Source organism: Athene noctua, chromosome 16 (genome assembly GCF_965140245.1).
Source record: "Athene noctua chromosome 16, bAthNoc1.hap1.1, whole genome shotgun sequence".
Classification (NCBI taxonomy): Eukaryota; Metazoa; Chordata; class Aves; order Strigiformes; family Strigidae; genus Athene; species Athene noctua.
Window position 1 is genome coordinate 16245963 of NC_134052.1, and position 21317 is coordinate 16267279.

The window sequence follows — 21317 nt, forward strand, 5'->3', positions numbered from 1 at the left end:
ATGCAGCGTCAAGGACTTTTCTGCTCCTCACACCACCCCGTCAGCGGGGGGGCCGGGGGGGCACAAGGAGCTGGGAGGGACACGACTGGGGCCCCGCTGCCTGCAGGATAACCCCCCCATAGGATGTCCTGCCAGCAATACAACCAGGGGACAAAGAAGGATAGGGGGGGGACACTCGGGGTGACGGCTTTGCCTTCCCGAGCCCCCGCTACACCCGGCTGTCCCGCGGGCGACGCGGAAGAAATGTTGGATTTGGCTCTGGTCCCGCACGCAGCTTTTGCTTTCCTTATCAAACCGTCTTTATCTCAACCTCCAGTTCTCCCCCTTTTACCCTCCCCATTCTCTCCCCATCCCACTGGGGTGAGGGGGGGGGGGGTGAGTGAGCAGCTGGGGGGGGGTGATGCTGACCTGCCTGCTGGGGTTAAACCACGGCAGCACCTCAAACGTGCCCCCGCCGCGGGCACCCAGCCATGCCAGCGCTGTCCCTGCGGCCCCGGGGGCACGGGGACACCCTTGTCCCCTCCGCAGCCCCACGGTTGGGGCAAGGACGGGGCCAGGAGCAGGGCAGGGTGTAGGGCTGCAGCCCCCCAGAGGGACAGGCAGAGGCAGGCAGGTAGGGCAGACAGGCCACCGGAGAAGGCAGCCGCAGGTTTTGCGGGGTTTTGCGGAGTTTTGCAGGGTTTTGCGGAGTTTTGCAGGGTTTCGCAGGGTTTTGCGGGGTTTTGTGGAGTTTTGCAGGGTTTTGCGGGGTTTTGCAGGGTTTTGCAGGGTTTTGTGGAGTTTTGCAGGGTTTTGCGGGGTTTTGCAGGGTTTTGCGGGGTTTTGCGGAGTTTTGCGGGGTTTTGCAGGGTTTTGCAGGGTTTTGCAGGGTTTTGCAGGGTTTTGCGGGGTTTTGCGGGGTTTTGCAGGGTTTTGCGGGGTTTTGCAGGGTTTTGCAGGGTTTTGCGGGGTTTTGCGGGGTTTTGCAGGGTTTTGCGGGGTTTTGCGGGGTTTTGCGGGGTTTTGCAGGGTTTTGCGGGGTTTTGCGGGTTTTTGCGGGGTTTTGCGGGGTTTTGCGGGGGTTTGCAGGGCTGCAGCCCGCTCTCCCAGCGACACCCGGTGGGTGCTGGGGGAAGAGCCGGTGTGAGGCATCCTGGGGCGGTGGGTGCTGCGATGGGGTGGGATGCAGGGGGGGGGTTGTTCTGCTGGGAGTGACCTGGCCTCTGTCTCCTCAGCCGTGTCACCTCCCGGATCACCAAGCTCACAGCTTGGCTCATCGCCTCGTCCCATCTCGCTGGACGTGGGGTCAGAGCTGCCCGGTCCCGCAGCGCACCCGAGGTGGGACAGCCACCACACCCGGGGTCCCTGAGGGTCCCATCCCTGCCCGTGACCCTGCAGAGATCCCCGGTGGGGACAGACACCATCACCGGGTGACATTTTTCACCTGCAGGAAGCAGCCTGAAATAGGTGGGGGACAGTACAGCCGGGGACAAGTGCAAAGTTCAGGACACCACCAAGAATAATCACCGGCATCCAGCCAAGCTGGGGTGCGTCGGCCCAGCGGCAGCGCTGCGGGAACACCGTGTGCCATGGCCGGGCGGGCGGCGGGCATGGGGCTGTCCCCGCAGGTACGTGGGGACAGAGAGCAGCAGCGGCCCCCCAGGCTGGCAGGGAGAGGGCAGGAGGGGACTGGGAGCTAGTGGTGGCACAGTTGGACTTTGGCCACCGGGTCGGAGCTTGGAGCTGAAAAGTCCCGGCTGGCCCCCGGGGTCGGGCTGAGCGGGATGGGGGGGGGTCAGTGGTGGGGAGAGGGGAGCGGGACCCCGGGGGTGGGGGCTGCGCTGGAGAAAACTGGGGACCCACCGCGAGGGGAAGGGGGAGTGGGGGGGGGGGGGGGTCCGAGCCCCTGCCCCCTCCAGCTACCCCCCTGTGCCCTGCCCTGGCCGACGGGCACTCGTCCCTGAGGCCACGAGGGTCCCCTCAGGAGCGGGGCCCCCCCTTATCCCTCCAGGCTCTACAGGGCTTTTCCTAACGCTTTCCTACCGCTTTTATCCCATCACCTGCTGTGCTGGCGCCCGACCAACCCCGCAGCGCCTCTGTCCCCCCAGGACCCGCTGGGACCCCCCCATCCAGGACAAGACCCCTGAAACGCTGCTTTGGACCCCACCGCCGAGCACGTGGCAGGAGGGCGCAGGGTCCCCCCCGGCCACCCCCCGACCCTGGGACTCTGCCAGCGGGGACCAGGACGAGGAACAGAGCGGGGCCAGGCCGTCACCCGTCTGCATCCGGAGGTGGTGACGCGTTTGCCTCACGTCACTGCCCTGGCAGCTCGGACTCGCTCCCGCCCGCGTGTTTGCTGCCCGTTCCCCAAAGCGCAGTGAGTTCCCCCTTGGGAGATTGCCGAGGGACCGGTCAAACCGGGAGCCCGTTTCCGTCCTGGCTCCTGCTCCGTCCCGGTGTCCCCCGCTGTCTCCCCGCGGGGCCGGAGCTGTGGGTGGGTTGTTACACCCCCGCCACGCTCAGCCCCGGCAGATGTGAGTTTCCTCCGGCGGGCTCAGCGTCGCGGCGGAGAGCTGGAGTCGGCTCGGCACGGGGACACGGGGGCCGTGGGCCGCGGGGGTCCCTCTTCCCGGGAGTGGGATGGGAAATGTGCCCAGCGCGGGCAGGGGATGCGGCCGGATCCTGCCTGACTCAGCTCGTTGTTACAAGCCGAGGCTGGTTTGCAGGTGCGGCTGCCAGGGCCCGTCTCCCGCGGCCGCCCCAGCCTGTCGGCCCCGCGGGGGACCTGGCCGGGGGGAGACGGGCGCTGCTTTGCCCAGCCCTGCAGACGCGGTGGGAGGTACGAGGCCTCCATTCCCAGCTGAGCCGCTGCCCAGGCCCCTCGGCACCCAGGTGAGAGCCGTCTTCACCCCGTGCCAGGCTGTGCCGTGCGGCACCCCGAGCAGGGGCAGGTTTGATGCCCCGTCGGGTGCCGTCTCGGCTCCGCGCCCGGTGCTGCCAAGCCCCAGACTTCCCGGATGGGGCCCGGGTGGAGCTGAGCAGGTCCCGCACCTGGTACAGGAGGGCGAAGTATCATCACCCTGCGGGGAGTGGGGGGGTCCCCAGGGCTGGCAGGAGGGCAAAGTGTCATCGCCCCGTGGGGAGCGGGGGATTTCCCAGGGCTGACAGGAGGCAAAGTGTCATCACCCCACGGGGAGCGGGGGGGTCCCCAGGTCTGGCAGGGGGCAAAGTGTCATCACCCCACGGGGAGCGGGAGGTCCCCAGGGCTGACAGGAGGGCAAAGTGTCATTGCCCTGTAGGAAGCGGGGGATTTCCCAGGGCTGGCAGGGGGCAAAGGGGACCCAGGTGGGGCGGTGGGGCAGCCGTGCTGCTCTGGGAGTCCCACACTCCTGGAGCTGTGGGAGAGGAGCTGCTCTGCCCGTCTGCCTGCCTGCAGGAGGGGGAACACAGGCAGCGGTTGTGAGAGAAGAGGGTCAGGGTCCAGGGGGGGTTCGGATCTCACCCCCGCCACTGACTAAAGCCTCTCCCCACAGCCCAGCAGCGTCGCCCCCGGGGTGGGCGCCCAGCCCTGAGCCATGGCACTGCTCACCCACCTCCTCGCCTGCGTCTTCGGCATGGGCTCCTGGGTGGCCGTCAACGGGCTGTGGGTCGAGCTGCCGCTGCTGGTGACAGTGCTGCCCGAGCAGTGGGACCTGCCCTCCTACATCACCATCGTCATCCAGATGGCCAACGTGGGGCCGCTCTTCGTCACCCTCATGCACCGCTTTCGGCCCGGCTTGCTGAAGGAGGTGACTGTTATCTACGTGGTGGTGTCCGTGGGTGTCGTGGCCTGCTTGCTCCTGGCCTTCCTCTGGAGCTACACGTCCCCCATCGCCGGGAGACCGCACAGCACCGCCTTCCTCCTCCTCACCTTCTTCCTGGCTCTGGTGGACTGCACCTCCTCCGTCACCTTCCTGCCCTTCATGATGCAGCTGCAGCCCCAGTACCTGACCAGCTTCTTCATTGGCGAAGGGCTCAGCGGGCTGATCCCCGCTCTCATCGCCCTGGGCCAGGGCGCTGGCATCTCCACCTGTGCCAACGTCACCCATGTGGTCAACGTCACCACCGGCAACGAGACCGTGGAGAGCACCATCTTCCAGCTGGAGACCCGCTACCTCCCGGCCAACTTCTCCACTTTCTTCTTCTTCCTCCTCATGACTGTAATGATGCTGGCCTGCTTGCTGGCCTTCTTCTTCCTCGCCAGGCAGCCCAAGGTGTGGGAGCTCTCCCAGCAGCAGCTGTTCCCCAGCAACATCATGCTGAGCTCATTTGACCAGATCTCCGATGAGGAAGCTGGCTCGCAGATGAGCGGAGGCTGCCCGTGCCCGAAGGATGCCAAGCAGGCCGGGGACAACCTGCCAGAGAAGGTCTCCTACCCCCTGGGCAAGCTCACCCTCATCTACCTCCTCATCGGTTGGGTGAGCGCTCTGACGAACGGGGTGCTGCCGTCCGTGCAGTCCTACTCCTGCCTGCCCTACGGCAACACCGCCTACCACCTCGCCACCACGCTCAGCTCCATGGCCAACCCCCTCGCCTGCGTCGTGGCCATGGTCCTGCTCGGAAGGTGGGTAGTGGGGTGTGCCCCGGGTCGGGGGGGGCTTCTGGCCCAAGAACGGCCCCTGCTTGGCAATGGGGAGGGGGGGAAAAGGCACCGGGTGGGAGAAACACCCCGGGAAATGAGGATGGAGCCGGCATGGAGCTGGTCAGCCTGTGCCGTGGGTCTGTGCCCCTCACCAGGGACAGGCTGGCAGTGTTCCCAGGGTCACCCACATGTCCCCTGCAGGTCCCTCACCCTGATGGGCACCCTCACCGTGGTGGGGACGGGCTTTGGCGCCTACAACATGGCCATCGCGGTGATGAGTCCCTGCCCACTCCTCCAGCAGTCCCAGTGGGGCGATGCCGCCATCGTAAGTCACAGGGTCCCTCTCACCTGGGGAGGTTTCTGGGGGCACCCCTGGCTCCGGCCTCGCTATGATGACCCCTGTCCCCACAGCGGGGACTGCATCCCCCCTCACCGGCCCTTCTGACTGCTCTCCCCCCGCCTCCCCTGCGCTGCCAGGTCCTCTCCTGGGTGCTCTTCACCGGGACGCTCTCCTACGTGAAGGTGATGGCCGGGGTGATCCTGCGGAGCCGCAGCCACAGCGCGCTGGTGTGGTACGGGGCGCTGGAGCAGCTGGGCTCCCTCCTCGGGGCCCTGCTCATGTTCCCCCTCGTCAACGTCTACGGCTTCTTCCAATCCGCCGACTACTGCAGCCTGCAGTGCCCAGCATGAGCGGGGCGGGCACCCCCGCACAGCCCCCCCTTGCCAGCGTGCACCCCCAAAACCAGCGAGGGCCGGGAAGCAGCGCTGGGACCTGGGGGGCTGCGGACACATCTCCCCAGCAGGAGCAGCTCCATGGTTTTGTCCCCAGCCCGGGGTTTTGTCCCCACCCCTGTCACGTTGGAAGCAATAGAAGGTGTTTGCTCAGCCCTCGGCCTCCCTGCTGCCTGCGCCCCCCCCACCATGCCGGCAGGCAGGGCTGCCTGTACCAGTGCCCCCCACACACCTCCTGGGTACCCCTCAGCTAGGGTCACAGCCCGTCCCTTCCCCTGGGGGGTCTGGAGCTCTTTGGCATCGTGCCCCAAAGCCCCCCCAGGGACCCCGCGGGTGGGCACGGCCCCAGCTGCGCCCGGCGGCGCTGCTGACGTTGTCGGCCCCGCGCGGTGGTGGCAGAGGCCCCCCCCGGGATGGGGGGTTTGCAGCCAGCTGCGGGGAGCAGGGACAAAGGAGCTCAGGCAGGGCTGTGCCGGAGAGACCATGGGGGGGGCACGGGGTTGGGAGGCTTTCACAATAGCAGCTGGGGAAACTGAGGCACGGTGGGACTGGGGGGACACGCCTGGCGTTTGCCATCCTCTGCTGTGGCTCTGTCCACGCTTTCTGCTCCCTCCCCGCAGCCCGCTGCCCCCCTGCACCCCAGCTCAGCCCCGCTGCCCCCCCGAGACGGGCAGCACTGGGGCTGCAGAGCTGGAGGGGGGGCCGCAGCACAGCCCCATACCCGTTTTGGGGGGGGTGGAGGGTGGCATGGGACCGGTGCCAGGGCTGTGCCACCTGGTACCCAGCCGCACCCCGGCCGTGCCAGCCAGGATGGGGGCCTGGCAGGGACCGGGGGGTTGGGGGGCAGCGGCAGCCCCCACACCCCGCACGCGCCTGCGCCCCTTCTGCGGGGCACGAGGCAGCCGGGCCTTTGTCCCCGGCCCTTTGTCTGGCAATCTGCTCCCCGAGCCGGCGGCAGCGCCAGACCCGCGCCTGTCGTGCCTCAAAGCCACGGATTGGAGCCACGGTGGGGCCCGGCTGCGGCCCGGCCGCCTCGGGGAGGGACGCGGCTGGAATAACTAATGGCCAGTAGCCCCCCGAGCTGGCCACACGGGTGGGGGTCCCGCGGCCCAGGCAGCAGAGAAGGCAGGAGCGAGGGCAGCGGGCTCTGCCCCCCCCCCCCAGCACCACCAGGCATCGCCCCACCCCCACCCCCAGCTGACCCCACACCAGCACATGGCCAGGATCGGGCCCTGTGGGGGACGAGGGGCAGGAGGGGGGCAGCCGGGGAGATGTGGGGGGGCGCCGTGGGGTGGTTTGTCTCATCCCAGGAGCAGGATGAGTCCCGTGGCCCTCAGCGGGGAGCTGAAGCGGGGACCCCGCGAGGATGCTCCTGCCCTTGGGAGCCTCCAAAGACCCTCGCCCACCGGACCCCCGCGGCCCCCTCCCTCTCGCCGGGGAAACAATCGCCTCCGATGGGAATTATTTCCATACAGCTGCTCAGGAAGGCACAAACCCGGGCGCAGCGGCGGAGGAGAAAGGCTGAGCCTTTCTTCTGGCGCTCCCCTCCCTCCCCAGCGCGGCGGGGGCAGGTTTGGGGGGGCCCAGCCGCTGCAGTCAGCAATATTAGCACAGCGCGGCAGGACTGATTGCAGGTTATTAACATACATTATCTCAGTCCCCTGCCTCTGAAAGGAGCCGGGTTCCTATCCCCCTCTCCCAGCCCTCCCTCCCCCTGTCTTTTACACTTAATTACCTCCCTTATTACACCACAGCCTGGAGAGAGACAAAATCCCAGGGCAGCGGGCAGGCGGGCAGGCAGGAGGGCAGGAGGGCAGGCAGGCAGGAGGACAGGCAGGCAGGCAGGAGGACAGGCAGGAGGGCAGGCAGGCAGGCAGGAGGGCAGGCAGGAGGACAGGCAGGCAGGCAGGAGGACAGGCAGGCAGGCAGGAGGGCAGGCAGGAGGACAGGCAGGCAGGCAGGAGGACAGGCAGGAGGACAGGCAGGCAGGCAGGAGGGCAGGCAGGAGGACAGGCAGGCAGGCAGGAGGGCAGGCAGGAGGACAGGCAGGCAGGCAGGAGGGCAGGCAGGAGGACAGGCAGGCAGGCAGGAGGGCAGGCAGGAGGACAGGCAGGCAGGCAGGCCCAACTAGGGCGTAAGTAATCGCCCGTTCTGCAAACGTGCCTTCAAGGAGAGAAATGGCACACGCGCGGATAAATAAATCAGGGAGCAGAGGCCGGGAGCCCGGGGCGCGGGGGGAGGATGCCAGGAGCAGCCCAGCAGATAACGTTCCCCCCAGGGCCGCAGCCCTGTGGGAGAGGTGACCTTGAACTTGGCAGAGCCCTGACGTCAGGGCGGCGCTGCGGGGCCAGATGGGCCTCGTGTCGCTGCCTGTGAGCCCCGGCCGAGCGCTGAGGGGGGGGGATGAGAGGGAAGACCCCCAACCCGTGTCAGGGAGCAGCCCCGGGGACCCCCACGACCCCAGGAGGAGGCCTGGGGGGGGAGATGTGGGGTGCCCTGGGCCGGGGGGTGCTGGGGGATGTGGGATACTATGGGATGGGGATGCTATGGGATGGGGATGCTGTGGGATGTGGGATGCTGTGGGTTCCTGTGGCATGCTGTGGGATGTGGGAACCTGTAGGATGCGGGATGCTGTGAGCTGCGGGGTACCCAGGGCTGTGGGATGCGGGATGCTGTGAGCTGCGGGGTACCCAGGGCTGTGGGCTGCTGTGGGCTGCCCTGGGCTATGTGGGGCCACACAAAGCAGTGAGCGGGGGGCACGCTGGCCCGATGCGCTGCCGGGTGGCCCCAGCCCTGGCTCCGGGCACAACTGAAGGAGCAGCCGCGGCTCTGAGCAGCCCAGACCTGGGGTGCTGGCCACAGTGGTGCCACTTTTGGCCCTCAAGCCTGATGCCGCGTGCCTGGCCAAAGGGGCTGGCGGCCAGGGGTGCCCAGGGCCACCCTGCACCAGCCATGCCAGCGCTCTGCCTGCCGTGACAGATGAGGGACTGTCCTTAGTTAAGTGCTGCGAGGCTGCCGGCACAGCACAGGGCTCGGGGAGAGCAGGGCCCGCTGCCAGCCGGGTCTCGGTGTCACCCGCCGGCCCCTGGCCAGCACGGCCGCAGGGAGAGGCAGCCCCGGGGCCACCGACTGCCCGCAGGACCGGGGCCTCATCCTGCTCCGGGGCGGGCGGCGGCGGAGCACGGGCGAGGGGAGGCGGGGGGTGGGGGCTCTGGCAGGGAACAATGCACCGCCACGAGCCCGGCTATTGTTGTGGGCTGGGAAGGTCACGGCGCTTCCCCGGGGACAGGGATGAGGATGGGGACACGGGAAAGGGAGAGAAGGTGGGAAAAGGGACAGGGAAGAGGAATGGGGTGGGGGAAAGGGCCAGCGGGCAGGGGTGGGGACAGAACAGAGGTGGGACAGGGATGAGGGCATGGAAAAGGGAGCAGGGATGGGGACAGAGAACAAGGGCCAGGGGAGGGGATGAGGGAAAGGGGTCGGTGGAAAGGGACAGGGGACAGGGATGGGGACGGGGATGGGGACAGGGAACAGGGAGCGAGGACAGGGACAGCAGAAAGGGGCAAGAAAAGGGGACAGGGCACAAGGATGGAGACAAGGGACGGGGACAGAAGCAGGGACAGGGATGGGGACCCCCGCCCTGCAGCCCCGTCCCTCGCAGGCCCTGGGGGCTGGCGGCTGGGAGACAAAGGCGGTGGGAGGCAGCGGTGTGTCCCACCCCCCACCCCCCCGTCCCCGCGTGTCCCCATTGTCCGTGGCCGGGGGGTGTGGTGGGGGGGGGGGGGGCAGAACCCGGGGGAGGGACGGGGGGACCCCACACAGCCGGGATGCCCGGGGGTGCCCCACGCTGCCGGCGCCTCGGGGGGGGGGGCTCCGGGGGTGGGGGGGCTCCGGGCGCGGCCGGGTGGAGCGGCCCCCTCCCCCCCGTTGGCCGCCTGCCTTCCTCCCCTCCTCCTCCTCCTCCTCCTCCTCCTCCTCCTCTTCCCCTCCTCCTCCACCTCCTCCTCCTCCTCCTCCTCCTCCTCGCCGCCCTGCTGCCTGCCCGCTGCCTGCCGCTGTCTCCCTGCCCGCCCGCTCCTCGCCGCCCGCACAGCCGGGGCCGGAGCGCCGGGCGCAGCCGGGGCCGGGCCGGGGGGGCCGGGCCGGGGGCGGGGGCCGGGGCCGGGGCCGGTACCGGAGCTGTCCAGCGCTGAGGGCGCCGGCCCGGCCCCGCCATGCCCCGCTCCTTCCTGGTGAAGAAGCTGAAGGCGGAGGTTTTCCCGGCCACCGGGGCCCCCGCGCCCCCCTACGCCCCCCTGGAGCCCCCCTACGCGCTGCCCGGCCCCGCCGCTGGCGATGGTGAGTGCGGGGATGGGGTCTCCGGGGGGTGTCCCCCCCCCCCGCTATTGTGTGTGAGGCCGCCGGGGCACCGGGGGAGCCCGGGCACGGGGCGGGGGGGGACGCGGGGAAGGACGGGGTGGGGGTCCCCGGCGTTGTGTCCCGCAGCCGGGCGTCGTGCGGGGGGGGTGCGGAGGGGCGGGGGGTGGATGGGGGTGGGTGTCATCCCTCCTCGCCTTGTCCCCCTCTGCGGGGCGACCGGCTCCTCCTGAAGTTGGTCCTTGGGGAAACATCCCCTGGGTGACAGCGGCAGCCCCCCCGCGGGCAGCCCCCGCTGTCCCGGCCGGCCCCGCTCCCCCCCACGCCCGTGGCCGGTTCCTTCCCAAGACAAGTTTTTTTTCTGGAGGGGACGGGGTCACAAAGCAGCCCGCTGCGGGCGGGGGGGGGCGGCGGGGGGGGGAGCGGGAGCCTCGCCGTGCCTGCGGGTTTCATTGTTCGCAGCGGTGCCCCCAGCCCCCCCCTCCACACCATTCCCGGGAGCGCGGGGGGGGTTTGTCGCCTCCCCGGGACACTGGGAGCAGGCGGGGGAGATGCGGGGGCAGCCCCCTCCCCACAGTGCTGGGGGGGGGTGCGAAGAGCTGGGCTGGGGGGCTGGGGGAGCCCCATCCTTCCAGGGGACACTGGGATGGACTCTGGGAGTCACCCCGGCTGGGCAGAGACCCCCGACGGGGCGGCCCAGGGACCTGCCCTGGAAAAGGGGGGTCGGGGGTTTGGGGGTTCCGTCCCGAGCCGTGGGCTACTCGGGGACCGGGAGGCTGAGCCGGGTGCGGGAATGGGACCGATCCAGCCACGCACAAACCAACGTTCCCTGACCGCTGCGTCGCTTGCTCCCCCCCCCCCCTCGCTGCTCCCCAGCCTTTGGTGGGTTTTCTCCGCTGCGGGCAGGGGTGCGAGGCCTGTCTGGCCCCGGGGGGGTTCTCTTCTCCCCCCCCCCTCCCCTCTCCATCATCGGGAGCCAAGAGCTGGTGGGGGAGGGATGTGCTGCAGCTGGGCAGAAGCTGCCGACGCTGCTCTCCTGGAAATAACCTTGCTGCATGCTCGGAGGCAGCGTGAGAAATTGCTGAGCAGAGCGCTTTCTGCACAGCCCGCGCGACCGCGCTGTCAGCACGGCGCGGGGGGACGGGGGGGCCCAGCTCTGTCCCCACCACGCAGCCCCCCTCCCCGCCTCACCGCAGGCACCCCCAGCCTCCGCAGGACACCGGCAGCAGCTGCTCGCCCTGGGCAGGGGGTCCCGTGGGTGGGGTGGGGTAGGGGGGGGCCTGGGTTTAGGGGATGCTCGGCCGCAGGTGGGGTGGGGTGTCCACGCACAGGTGAGCCTGGCCATGGCCCGGGCCCCCGGCAGCCCCCGCTGTCACTGACAGCAGCTGGCAAGGGCCAGCGTGCGCGGGGCAGGAGACCACTGGGACCAGTTTGGGGGCTCTGGGGTGGCGGCGTGTCCCCCGGGGTCGCTGGCCCATCAGGGAGGGCTGCGCTGTCCCTCCCGCGGTGACCTTGGTGTGCCACCACGGAGGGACGGGGGTGCCCACGCAGCACCCACACTGCCACGGGTCAGGAGTCCCCGACCCAGAGCCAGGCCGTGAGCCCCCCTGCACCAATGTCACACGGGGGTGACACTACTGGAGTGGGACCCGAACCCCTCTCCACGCATGGGGGGGCTCGGGGGTCCCTCTCCTCGGTGGGACCCCAGGGCCCTGGTGCTGCTGGGCCTCTGGGTGCTGCCCCATCCCCGGGGAATAGCCCCTGTGGGGGGCCGAGCGAGAGGGGGGGGCATTTCCCAGCTTCTTTGCTGGTGAAGGGAAATCTGGGGCAGCCTCTTCCTCCTCCCCCCGGCTGCCCCCCGGTTTCCAGAGGCGAGGAGGTGGACGGAGCAGAGCTCATTACCGGTGAACAATGAGGCTCTCGGCACCGACAGCTGCCTGGCGGCTAATGGCCCCCGGGGGGGCGGGGGGGGGCTGCAGCCGGGGCAGCGGGGCGGCACCCGGGCAGGCGCAGCTGGACGTCCCGCAGCCCCCAGCCCCGGCTCCCACCCAGGGCAGCCCCACGGGATGGGACCCGGCCTGGGCACACCCGGCCCCTGCGCCCGTGAGGCAGCCCCAGTGCTCACGGGGACAGGGACCCCAGTTCTGCCCCTCCGTGGGCATTTTTACCTCTCCCCCGTCCCCGGTGGGGCTGGCCCGGAGGTGACCGCGCTGTGTCGTCCCCGCAGGGTACCTCCAGCACTGCCTGGCACCCGCCGGCTACGACACCGACAAGAAGCAGGGTCTGCCGCCGCCGCCGCCGGACCCGGCCTATGCCCCCGGCCACGAGGAGTACAGCGACCCCGAGAGCCCCCAGTCCAGCTTCTCCGCCCGCTACTTCAACGGGGAGGCGGCGGTGACGGACAGCTACTCCATGGACGCCTTCTTCATCACGGACGGGCGGTCGCGCCGGCGCAGCGAGAGCCAGCGCCGCGGCAGCCACCGCCACTCCTGCCCCGAGTGTGGCAAGACCTACGCCACCTCCTCCAACCTCAGCCGGCACAAGCAGACCCACCGCAGCCTGGACAGCAAGATGGCGAGGAAATGCCCGACCTGCGGCAAGGCTTACGTCTCCATGCCCGCCCTGGCCATGCATGTCCTCACCCACAACCTCAAGCACAAGTGCGACGTGTGCGGCAAAGCCTTCAGCCGGCCGTGGCTGCTGCAGGGCCACATGCGCTCGCACACCGGGGAGAAGCCCTTCGGCTGCTCCCACTGCGGCAAAGCCTTCGCCGACCGCTCCAACCTGCGCGCCCACATGCAGACCCACTCCGCCTTCAAGCACTACAAGTGCAAGCAGTGCGAGAAGACCTTCGCCCTCAAGTCGTACCTCAACAAGCACTACGAGTCCGCCTGCTTCAAGGGCTCCGAACACAGCTGTGCAATAGGGAACTAGCCCCCCCCCAGCCCCCTGTGGCGCATCCTCAGCCCCACTCCCAGCCCCAGCCCCGTTCCCAGCCCCGCTCCCACCCCCAGCCCCGTCCCAGTCCCTCTCCCCGCGCCAGCGCTCCTGCAGCTGCAGCCGCCCGGTTTTGGGGCTGCGCCGTGGCTGGAGGACGATTCCCCGCACACTCGCTCCCCACCGGGGACGAGGGTCCCCAGAGCTCCCTGGGAAGGGCCAGATCTGGCCGGGCCCACCGCGGGACCCGGCTCCTCGCCCGTGGGTCCCCGAGCCCCCCCCGCAGCCAGGCAGGTCTCTCTGCGGGGGACTCGCCTGGGGACCTCTTCCAGACCCAGGAGAGACTTTCCTCCCCCAGCTTGTGACTTTCACCTCTATTTATTTATTTATTACTATTATTTATTTAGAGCTGCTGCTTCTCCTCCTGGGGGATCCCAGGGGAGAAAAGACACTTTTCTGCTCCCCCCAGGAGCAAAACCTCACCTTGACCCTCACACTGATGGGACCACGGGCTGGTGCTACTGACGGCTCGGCGGGACTGACGGACGGTGCGGCTGACGGGAGGGCAGGGGTGTCAGTCCCCCGTGGAGGCTGGGGTCCCTGCAGCCCATCGCCCGGGCCCTGGGGGCACCCTGATGCCCCCCCCGCCTGGCACAGTCCCATGGGACACGACCCCATGGCACGGTGCTCACCGCGGCTCCGCAGCCCCGGAGTCAGGGGAAGAGCGAGGGGCTCCCGGCAGAGACCCGCGGGACGTGGCCCCTGCCAGCTCCCCGCCTGACCAGGCACGACTGGCCCCCGCCACGGTGATGGGCTGGGGAACAGCCCCCCCCGGGCAGGTGCAGCCCCCCTCACCGTGCAAACGGCCAGGTTGGCAACTGGGCTGGAGCCCTGGGGCAGCACCTGAACCCCCAACCGCCCCCCACATACCCCTAGTCTCTGCCCGGAGCCCTCCCCGGCTGGCCGCCAGCCCCCTCACCATCGCCCCCCGCTCAGGAGGAGGGGATCAGTGTAGCCGTAAAGTTTGGGTGAGTCTATTTAAATGTTCTTATTTATATTATTTATAACTTATGCTTTTCACTATTTATTTGCCAAGACTGGCAGGGCCGTGCCAGCGCTGGCTTGCAGGAGGTGGCAGAGCCGCAGCAGAGCCGCCGTGCCCAGGACGCAGCCGCGGTGACACGGACGGGGACAGGACCCCGCGAGCGGACCGTGCGGCTGGCACAGGGGCAGGAGGGCACGAGCTGGCCCAGCAGCCCGGGCTCCGTGCCCTGCAAGCCTCCCCCAAAGGCAAAGCCCTTCTCCTTCGTCTTCCTCGCTGCCGCTGGCTCCTGCTCTGCTCCCTGCCCCGCGCCAGCTCGGCGGGGACAAACCAGCCATTCTATGCAACCTCCCGGCGGAGCATCCCCGAGCCAGCGCCGCGCCACGCGTGCAGCGTCCCGGAGCGGGGCCCGACCCGCGCCTCCGCTTCCTACCTCGGGCCGCGAGCTGCCACGGCCCCATCACCCCGTGCCGGCCCCCCGACACCTTCAGGGTTCAGCCCGGCACCCCGTGGGGCATCGCTCGCGTACCCCCACACCGTCTTCCTGTGCCGTCTTCCTCCCTGCACCGTCTTCCTCCCACCGCGTCGCCGCGGCTCGCGGGCTCGACGCCTCTCGGGGACGTCCCTGTCACGGTCCTCGCTGCCGTGGCGCGGTGGCACCCGCACCCCCACGCAGGGGAAGAGCATCGCCCCGGCCACGCGGGCGCCCCACCAGCCAGCACACGCGGCAGTTCAGGCTTCCCCGGCGATGCCGGCGCCTTTCCGCGGCACACCGCGTCCCTCGGCACGGAACGCCGCGCCCCTGCCCCTGTCTATACTGTAAATAGCAGATACTACAGCAATAATTTTCCGTGCATGATATAGATTTTTTTCTGCCAGGTTTTGTACTCGCCAGCCCCCAGTAAGACAAGTCTACTGAGAACCGGCCGCCCGCAGTATTACTTGTAACGCGATTCAGGGATATAAAAGGGATTTCTGCCACTAACCGTGTGTGTCTCGGGGGATTTGTACGGGGGGGGGCAGGTGAGCTGCCTGCCTGCCTGTCTCGTGGCCCCTCGAACCCACGGGCAGCGCCAGGGCAGGAGCATCACGGGGGGGGGGGAAACATCTGCCCTGAAGCCAAGGGGTGGAGATGCCCCGGCTGATGCACCCGGAGCCTCCGGCGCTGCCCAGCAGCACCCAGACACCCCCTGGCGCGGGTCTGTGGCCCCCTGCTTGCCAAAGCGCTGGGGGGGCTGAGAGCAGCGGCAGCGTTGACCTGGAAGGAATGCGGCGTGTGAAATCCCAGTGGCTGGGGGGGGGGGGGGGGAGAGGCTGGTCGGCAGCCCGGGGGGGGACCCAGAGATGCTCAGCACACCCAGGCTCGCCCCCCCAGGGCTCAGCCGCCCAGACGGGAAGGACCCGGTGAGCAGATTTTATTTTGTTCATCTTCCCGCGCAGGCAGAGGTCGGGGGCGGTGGGAACAAGCCGGCAGGGCCCCCGCTCCTGCACCCGCCCCTCGCTGCCCGCCGTCCCCACAGACGGGTCCCAAAGCAGGAGGGAAAATCATGGGCAGCCTCCAGCTCCTCAGCGAAGGCCCCGCTGAGCCCCGTGCTCCCGGTGACACCGGTGCTGCCCCGCGGGCAGTAATTCACCGGCAAAGCCAGCACCGGATTCATCCTGCAGAATCCCATCCTGCAGCCTCACGGACCTGTCCCCAAGCGTCACCCGGCGCGGGGCAGCGGGTCACCCGGCGTGCCGGCATCATTCCGAGTCAGCGCTGGGGCTGGGGACCCCCCCGTGCCCCCCGGGAGCCAGGGTGAGGGCCGGGGAGCAGCTGTTTGCCGGCACCACGGCCCCGTTACGGGGCCAGGCTGCCCCGGTTGCGCAGGCAGTGGAATGGGAGACCCAGTTCTTACTGGGAGCTGCTCCCCCATTTGGGACACTGGTCTGGAGAAATGACCTAGAAAAATTCGGGGTTGGAGTGACGCGGTGTCTGCCCGGCCACCGCCTCGCCGCTCAGCTCCGGGGTTGTTTCACGCCTCTTCATGCCCGCGGGTGTTGGCACAGCAGGGATGGGGGGTCTGGGGTGGGGACAGGGTCCTGGCAGGAGGGGACACATCCAGCTCCCCGCTCAGATGCCGCGGGACGATCCTTAGTGCCCCGGCACGGCCAGGCGGGAGCAGAGACCCCAGGGTGGGGGGCGGCACAGGGACCCCCAGCACACCGAGCAGCCCCCCGGGGGGGGGTCTCAGCTGCCACATGCCAAGGGGTGTCCCGCGCAGCTGGGGAGCAGGGGGGTGTCCCCAGCCACAGCCTCCCCGGGGCGGGGAGGAGCGGGCAGCGGGCCAGGCGGGCTGGCCCCCGTCCCGGCAGCCTGTCCTGCCCTTTCACTGTGACTCTGCAAAACAGCGGGGCGGTGGCGGTGGCGGCGGCGGCGGCGGGGGCCATGGCCGGGCCGGGAGGAAGCGGAGGGGCCCGGCTGGGTGCTGTGCTGCTCGGGGCGGAGCAGCGGGCCGGGAGGAAGGACGAGGCCCGGGGCCCAGCGGGTGCCATGGCCGAGGCCGGTGACCGGAGCATCCACACGCAGCACATCTCGGCCGTGCACAACGTGCCCATGCGCGTCCTCATCCGGCCCATCCCCGCCGAGCTGGAGCCCGAAAAGGTGCTGAGCCTGGTCCAGACCCTGCAGGTGGGTGCGGGGACTCCGGGGGGGTTGGGGACGGTCACCTCTGCACCCACCTGGGCCACCCTGGGGAAGGTGGCAGCACCCAGACCCCCGGCACAGGTGGGTCGGGGGGTGCTGGGGGGTGCGCTGCTGACGGCGGGGGGGTCTCTCCCTTCCCCAGGAGGATCCCGAGCGGGTCCCCCCCATCGACGTGCTCTGGATCAAGGGCACCCAGGGCGGGGATTATTTCTACTCCTTCGGGGGCTGCCACCGTTTCGCCGCCCACCGGGCCCTCAACCGGGAGACCATCCCCGCCAGGATCCTCCCGTCCACCCTCAGCGACCTCCGCACCTACCTGGGCTCCTCCACCCCCCACCTGCGCTAACGCGGCACCCCGGAGGCTGCCCGGGCCCCCCCCCGCAGCCCCCCTCCACCGCCGGTCCCCGTAGGGCCCGATCCGGGGCTCCCCGTGACCCTGCGGTGGGGCGGGGGGGGTCAGGGTCGCCCCGGCCCCGGGTTGGACGGGGGGGGGTGTCCCCCCGTGGTCCCTGCGGGTCGGGGTCTCCCCGCGCCCCTCCGGCCGCGATGGGGTCGGGGGGTCGGTGACACCGGGGGCGCGGCGGGGACAGCAGGGGGCGCTGTTGTGTCGCGCGGCACCGCCCCGAGCGGCCGCGGGAACCGGGACGGGATGAACCGGGATGAACTGGGATGAACTGGGATGGGATGGGATGGGATGGGATGGAGTAGGATGAGACAGACCAGGATAAACCGGAACGAACTGGGATGGCATGAGATAAACTGGGACAGCATGAACCAGAATGAACTGGGACGGGATGGGATGAACTGGGATGGGATGGGATGGGATGGGATAGGATGAACTGGGATAGGATGGGATAGGGTGGGATGGGATGGGATGGGATGGGATGAACTGGGATGGGATGGGATGGGATGAACTGGGACAAGACAAAGTGGGATGTTACAGGCTGAACCGGGACTGGATGAACTGAGATGGGAAGGGATGGGACAAGCTAAACCGGGGCACAGCTCAACTGGGAATGGCTGAACCGGGATGGGCTGAACCGGGGCACACTGGAACTGGGCCAGGTCACAGCCCACGCGGGGCACAGCCGAAGCGGGAAGGGACACAGACAAACCGGGACACGGGCGAATCGGGACACAGCTGTACTGAGAGGAGGCACGGCCGAACCGGGCACGGCCCGTCCCCAGGCCTCCCCCAGCAATTCTGGGCGCACCCTGTGCCCAGACCGGGGGGAACCCTGAGCTGTCCGTGCCCCAAAACCGCCAGCCCCCACCCCTGAACTCATCCCGTGGTCGCCTCCTCTGCGGGGGGTGTCTCTGGAATGGGGTGCTGGGGACACCCAGTGCTGCACCTGGAATAAAGGCGATGAAACCCCCACGGCTCTGGGGCCTGGTGCTGGGGGATGCTGGGGCCGGGACCGGGTCTGCGGTTACATGGCACGGCACGGCACGGCACGGCACGGCAGGGGATGGTGTGGAGGCCTGGTGCCTTGAGAGCGGTGGCTGCGGGCACACGGGACAGGGACAGATGCTGCGTCAGGGGACGGTGCTCTGCGCGGGGACAGCTGCTGTGTTCGGTTTGGACGCTGTGTGGGGACGGATGCTCTGCCAGCCCACACCGGCACGCAGCTGAAGCCCGAGTCCGCTCCTGCCCAGCCGCGGGAGCACATTTCTGCAAACGCCACGTCTTTCACCCCGGGTGCAAGGTAGAAAAAACGCTCCTGAGCATCCCCCAGGCATCTCGGCATCCCTCTGAGCCAGGAACCTCGGTCCAGGGAGGGGAAAGGCCACTGACTCACCCCGCCACGCTGTGACTCAGCAGCAGGACCCAGACAGGAACAGCGGCCGGACACTTCTGCCCTCGCTCTGCCCCCTCAGCCACGCTCCTCCCCGGATGGATCCTGCCCTCCCAGGGCAAAATCCGGCTAGGCAGAGGGTCTGGGGGGAGGGCACAGCCCCCCTGGGCAGCAGCTCTGCCGGGCAGCGCGCAGGGCGGGAGCTGGCAGTGCCAGCGCGGCGTTTCCGCAGGAGCAGGCGAGGAGGAAGGGCCGGGTGGGCTGGGGGCTGGGGGCGCCGTGCCCCTTCCCTCGCCTCCGGAGGCTCCGGCCCAGCGGAGCTGCATGTGCCGCATCAAAGCCGCTCTCCGCCAGGAGGAAACCCTGCAAGCGTTCACGGAGAGAGCAGCCCTGGCCCGCAGCTCCCTGATGGGCCATAAATTTCTCCGAAGAATTGTGGCGTGCTAAAAAGTTTCCTCTTGTTAAAGAGCGGGGAGGGGGCAGGGAGGGGGAGAAGGGAGGAGGTGGCAGCTCCTGTGGCAGTGTGGGATGTCACCAGGGTGCCCCTAAAAGTCACCGTTATAGGGACTGGGTTTTGGCCGGGCCCTGGGCTGTGCCCCCAGCGCTGGGCATCTCTCGTGGGGTCCGCTCGCCCCCCCTCTCCCTGGTGGCCCTTACAAAGGGAGCTGGGTGCGAGGCAGCTCCGCAGAGCTGGGACCAGTGAGGGTGAACTGAGGCTGCCCAGACCCTGCAGCCCCCCCCTGCCTGCACCCCACGGGGGCGTCTTCCAGCTGGGAGACCCGCTGCAGGATTCGCATTTCCAGCTTCCCGTCCCCCCCAGACAGTGCCGGGATGTCCCCGCCAGCCCCGTGAGGGGCCCGTGATGCCCCCCCAGGGCTTGGTGGCCACAACTGGGAGCCCGCACTGGGCACTGTGCCCGAGGGGCTGTGCGAGCGGGGCTGGCACGGTGCTGGCAGGTGCCCAGGCGGTGATGCCGGTGCCACGACCCCCCGGTTGGCTCAGGAGCGGCTCCCGCCAGAGCCGGCAACGGCTGCATCGGCTTCGTCCGTCCGTCCCTCCACCTGTCCGCCTTCCCTCTGCCTGACCCGCGGGGTCTCCGGTGTCGCCGGCTGACAGCCGATCCCGGCTGCCTCCAATCCATTCGTTCCACGGCAGGAACAAAGGCGCTTTGTGGGCTCCCCCCAGCCCGGGCTGGGTGGGGGGGTCCCGGCTCCGGAACTGGGACAGACTTCCCCGCGCGACAGGCGTGTAATGCCTTCCAGACCAGCGGCCCCGGCCCGCAGGTACAGCCCGGCGCGTGGAGGGGGCCTGGGGGTCCCCGCGCTGCCCCAGGGACCCACGGGGACACCCTGTCACAGCCCTGACCGCAGGGAGGAAGGGGTCAAGCAGGGGCCACTCCCAGCGCAGGGGCAGCTCTGACGGGAAATGCTCCTGACCCCCAAAGGGTTTCACAACCCCGTCCCTTTGGGCCCGTCACGCTGCTCCTCCCCGCCCAGGGGGTCCCAGGGCTCCCAGTGTTGGCCAGTGGCCCCTTGGATGAGAACCCGTCCTGGCGGACGCTGCACACACCCAGCCAGGACAGCTCCCCGAGCCCGCCTGCAACAGGGTGAAGCGCCCCCAAACCAGGGAGCCACGGGCAGAGGGGCCAGTGCAGGACATCCCCCAGTGCCGGGGGGGTGTGGGGGGGGCTGTGGGCGAGGGGGGCCAGGCAGTGCCCTCCGGGGTCTGGGTGGAACGGGATGGGATGGGATGGGGTGGGATGGGGTGGGATGGGATGGGATGGGGTGGGATGGGATGGGGTGGGATGGGATGGGATGGGATGGGGTGGGATGGGATGGGATGGGGTGGGATGGGATGGGGTGGGATGGGATGGGATGGGGTGGGATGGGGTGGGATGGGATGGGATGGGATGGGATGGGATGGGGCGGGATGGGATGGGATGGGGTGGGATGGGGTGGGATGGGATGGGATGGGATGGGATGGGGTGGGATGGGATGGGATGGGATGGGATGGGATGGGATGGGATGGGATGGGGTGGGATGGGACAGGTCGGGCCAGCCCGGCGCTGCTCCTTGGGGCTCGGCAGGGTCAGGCCTGGTGTCCCGGCAGCCACATGTGCCGGCGTTGCCGCAGGTCTGGAATCCATTTGCCTCGCCGGCAGCGGTGTTTTCCCAGCAGGGCCGAGCAGCCCCGTGGGGCTGGGGGCAGCCCTGGCCCCCTGGCCCATCTGCTGCCTGTTTATTTTCTTACACTTAAGTATCACCTCACAGATAAACACTCCCCAGAGGGGGGGGCAGGGGGCATTTCCCCACCAGCCGAGGCAGAGTCCAGCCCTCGGGGTGCCCAGCACCCCCACCCCAGGGGTGCTCCCCCTGGCCCAGCCTGCAGCTGGGGGTGCCCGGCGGGTTGGGCTGTGACCCCATGCTCAGGCCATGTCCCCTCCCTGCCACGAGTCCCACGCACGGGTCCCGTCCCCCGCAGGGACGGCAGCTGTCTGCCCGGCAGTTGGTTGGTTTGGGCGGCTCAGCCGGGAGGGCCACGATGCCAAACACCAACCCCGTCCCCCGTCCCCCCGTCCTGGCACCCGCTCAGGTCCGGCGGGAGCTCTGAGGTGCCGCTCCCCCGCCTGCGCCGCGTGTCGCCCAGCTGAGTCAGACCCCAGGTGCCCGGTGTCGGGGGGGGGGGACCAGAAGGAGAGTCCGGCCACGAGGACGCACGTCCTGTCCCACGCGCCTGCCGGGCAGCACAGGAAAACCCGGTTGGTGCCGCGCGTCCTCCCGGCGCGGCGGCAGCAGCATCCGCAGGCAGCTGGCGGCTGGACAGGCAGGAGCCGGCCGCGCTCGCCGCGTCCCGGCAGTCTCTGTCCGTCTGTCCTCCCGTGTGCAGGGCCAGGCAGCCGTCATGCACGCACACGCGTGTGCCAGCCCGGGGAGGGGTCTGCCCCAAGGAGGTGGTGGCAAGTTGGGGGGTGTAGGCGGCACCCGGCACACGCAGACCAGCACACACGTGTGTGCGTACTCACACACGGGTATGCGCGTGCACACGCGTGTGCTGCCCCCGGCCCCGCATCCAGCCGTCTCCAACACCTCCTGCCTTCTCCCTGCCTGTCCCCCCCGCACACGTCCCGTCCTCCACCGCAGCAGCACAAGCCACCAACACCCCACGCGT

At 69.4% G+C, this 21317-nt stretch overlaps 3 protein-coding genes across 7 annotated transcripts; all 3 read left to right on the forward strand.

Annotated features, from left to right (window-relative positions):
* Positions 1-1531: 1531 nt before the first annotated feature.
* SLC52A3 (solute carrier family 52 member 3) lies at positions 1532-5500 on the forward strand. Of its 5 annotated transcripts, XM_074920135.1 has the most exons (6): positions 1533-1607; positions 2088-2356; positions 2706-2871; positions 3513-4582; positions 4802-4925; positions 5078-5500. In XM_074920135.1, exons 4-6 carry the CDS (start codon positions 3555-3557, stop codon positions 5288-5290), a joined length of 1365 nt encoding a protein of 454 aa, XP_074776236.1. In that variant the 5' UTR covers positions 1533-1607; positions 2088-2356; positions 2706-2871; positions 3513-3554; the 3' UTR covers positions 5291-5500. The 5 variants fall into 5 exon arrangements, with proteins under 5 accessions (XP_074776237.1, XP_074776236.1, XP_074776235.1 ...); XM_074920136.1 differs by lacking the exon at positions 2706-2871 and having other exon boundaries at positions 1532-1607; positions 2071-2356; XM_074920134.1 differs by lacking the exon at positions 2706-2871.
* Positions 5501-9436: 3936 nt separating this feature from the next.
* SCRT2 (scratch family transcriptional repressor 2) lies at positions 9437-14639 on the forward strand. Its single transcript, XM_074920049.1, has 2 exons — positions 9437-9670; positions 11916-14639. Exons 1-2 carry the CDS (start codon positions 9547-9549, stop codon positions 12620-12622), a joined length of 831 nt encoding a protein of 276 aa, XP_074776150.1. The 5' UTR covers positions 9437-9546; the 3' UTR covers positions 12623-14639.
* Positions 14640-16045: 1406 nt separating this feature from the next.
* On the forward strand, positions 16046-17156 carry SRXN1 (sulfiredoxin 1). Its single transcript, XM_074920262.1, has 2 exons — positions 16046-16338; positions 16496-17156. Exons 1-2 carry the CDS (start codon positions 16096-16098, stop codon positions 16697-16699), a joined length of 447 nt encoding a protein of 148 aa, XP_074776363.1. The 5' UTR covers positions 16046-16095; the 3' UTR covers positions 16700-17156.
* Positions 17157-21317: the final 4161 nt, after the last annotated feature.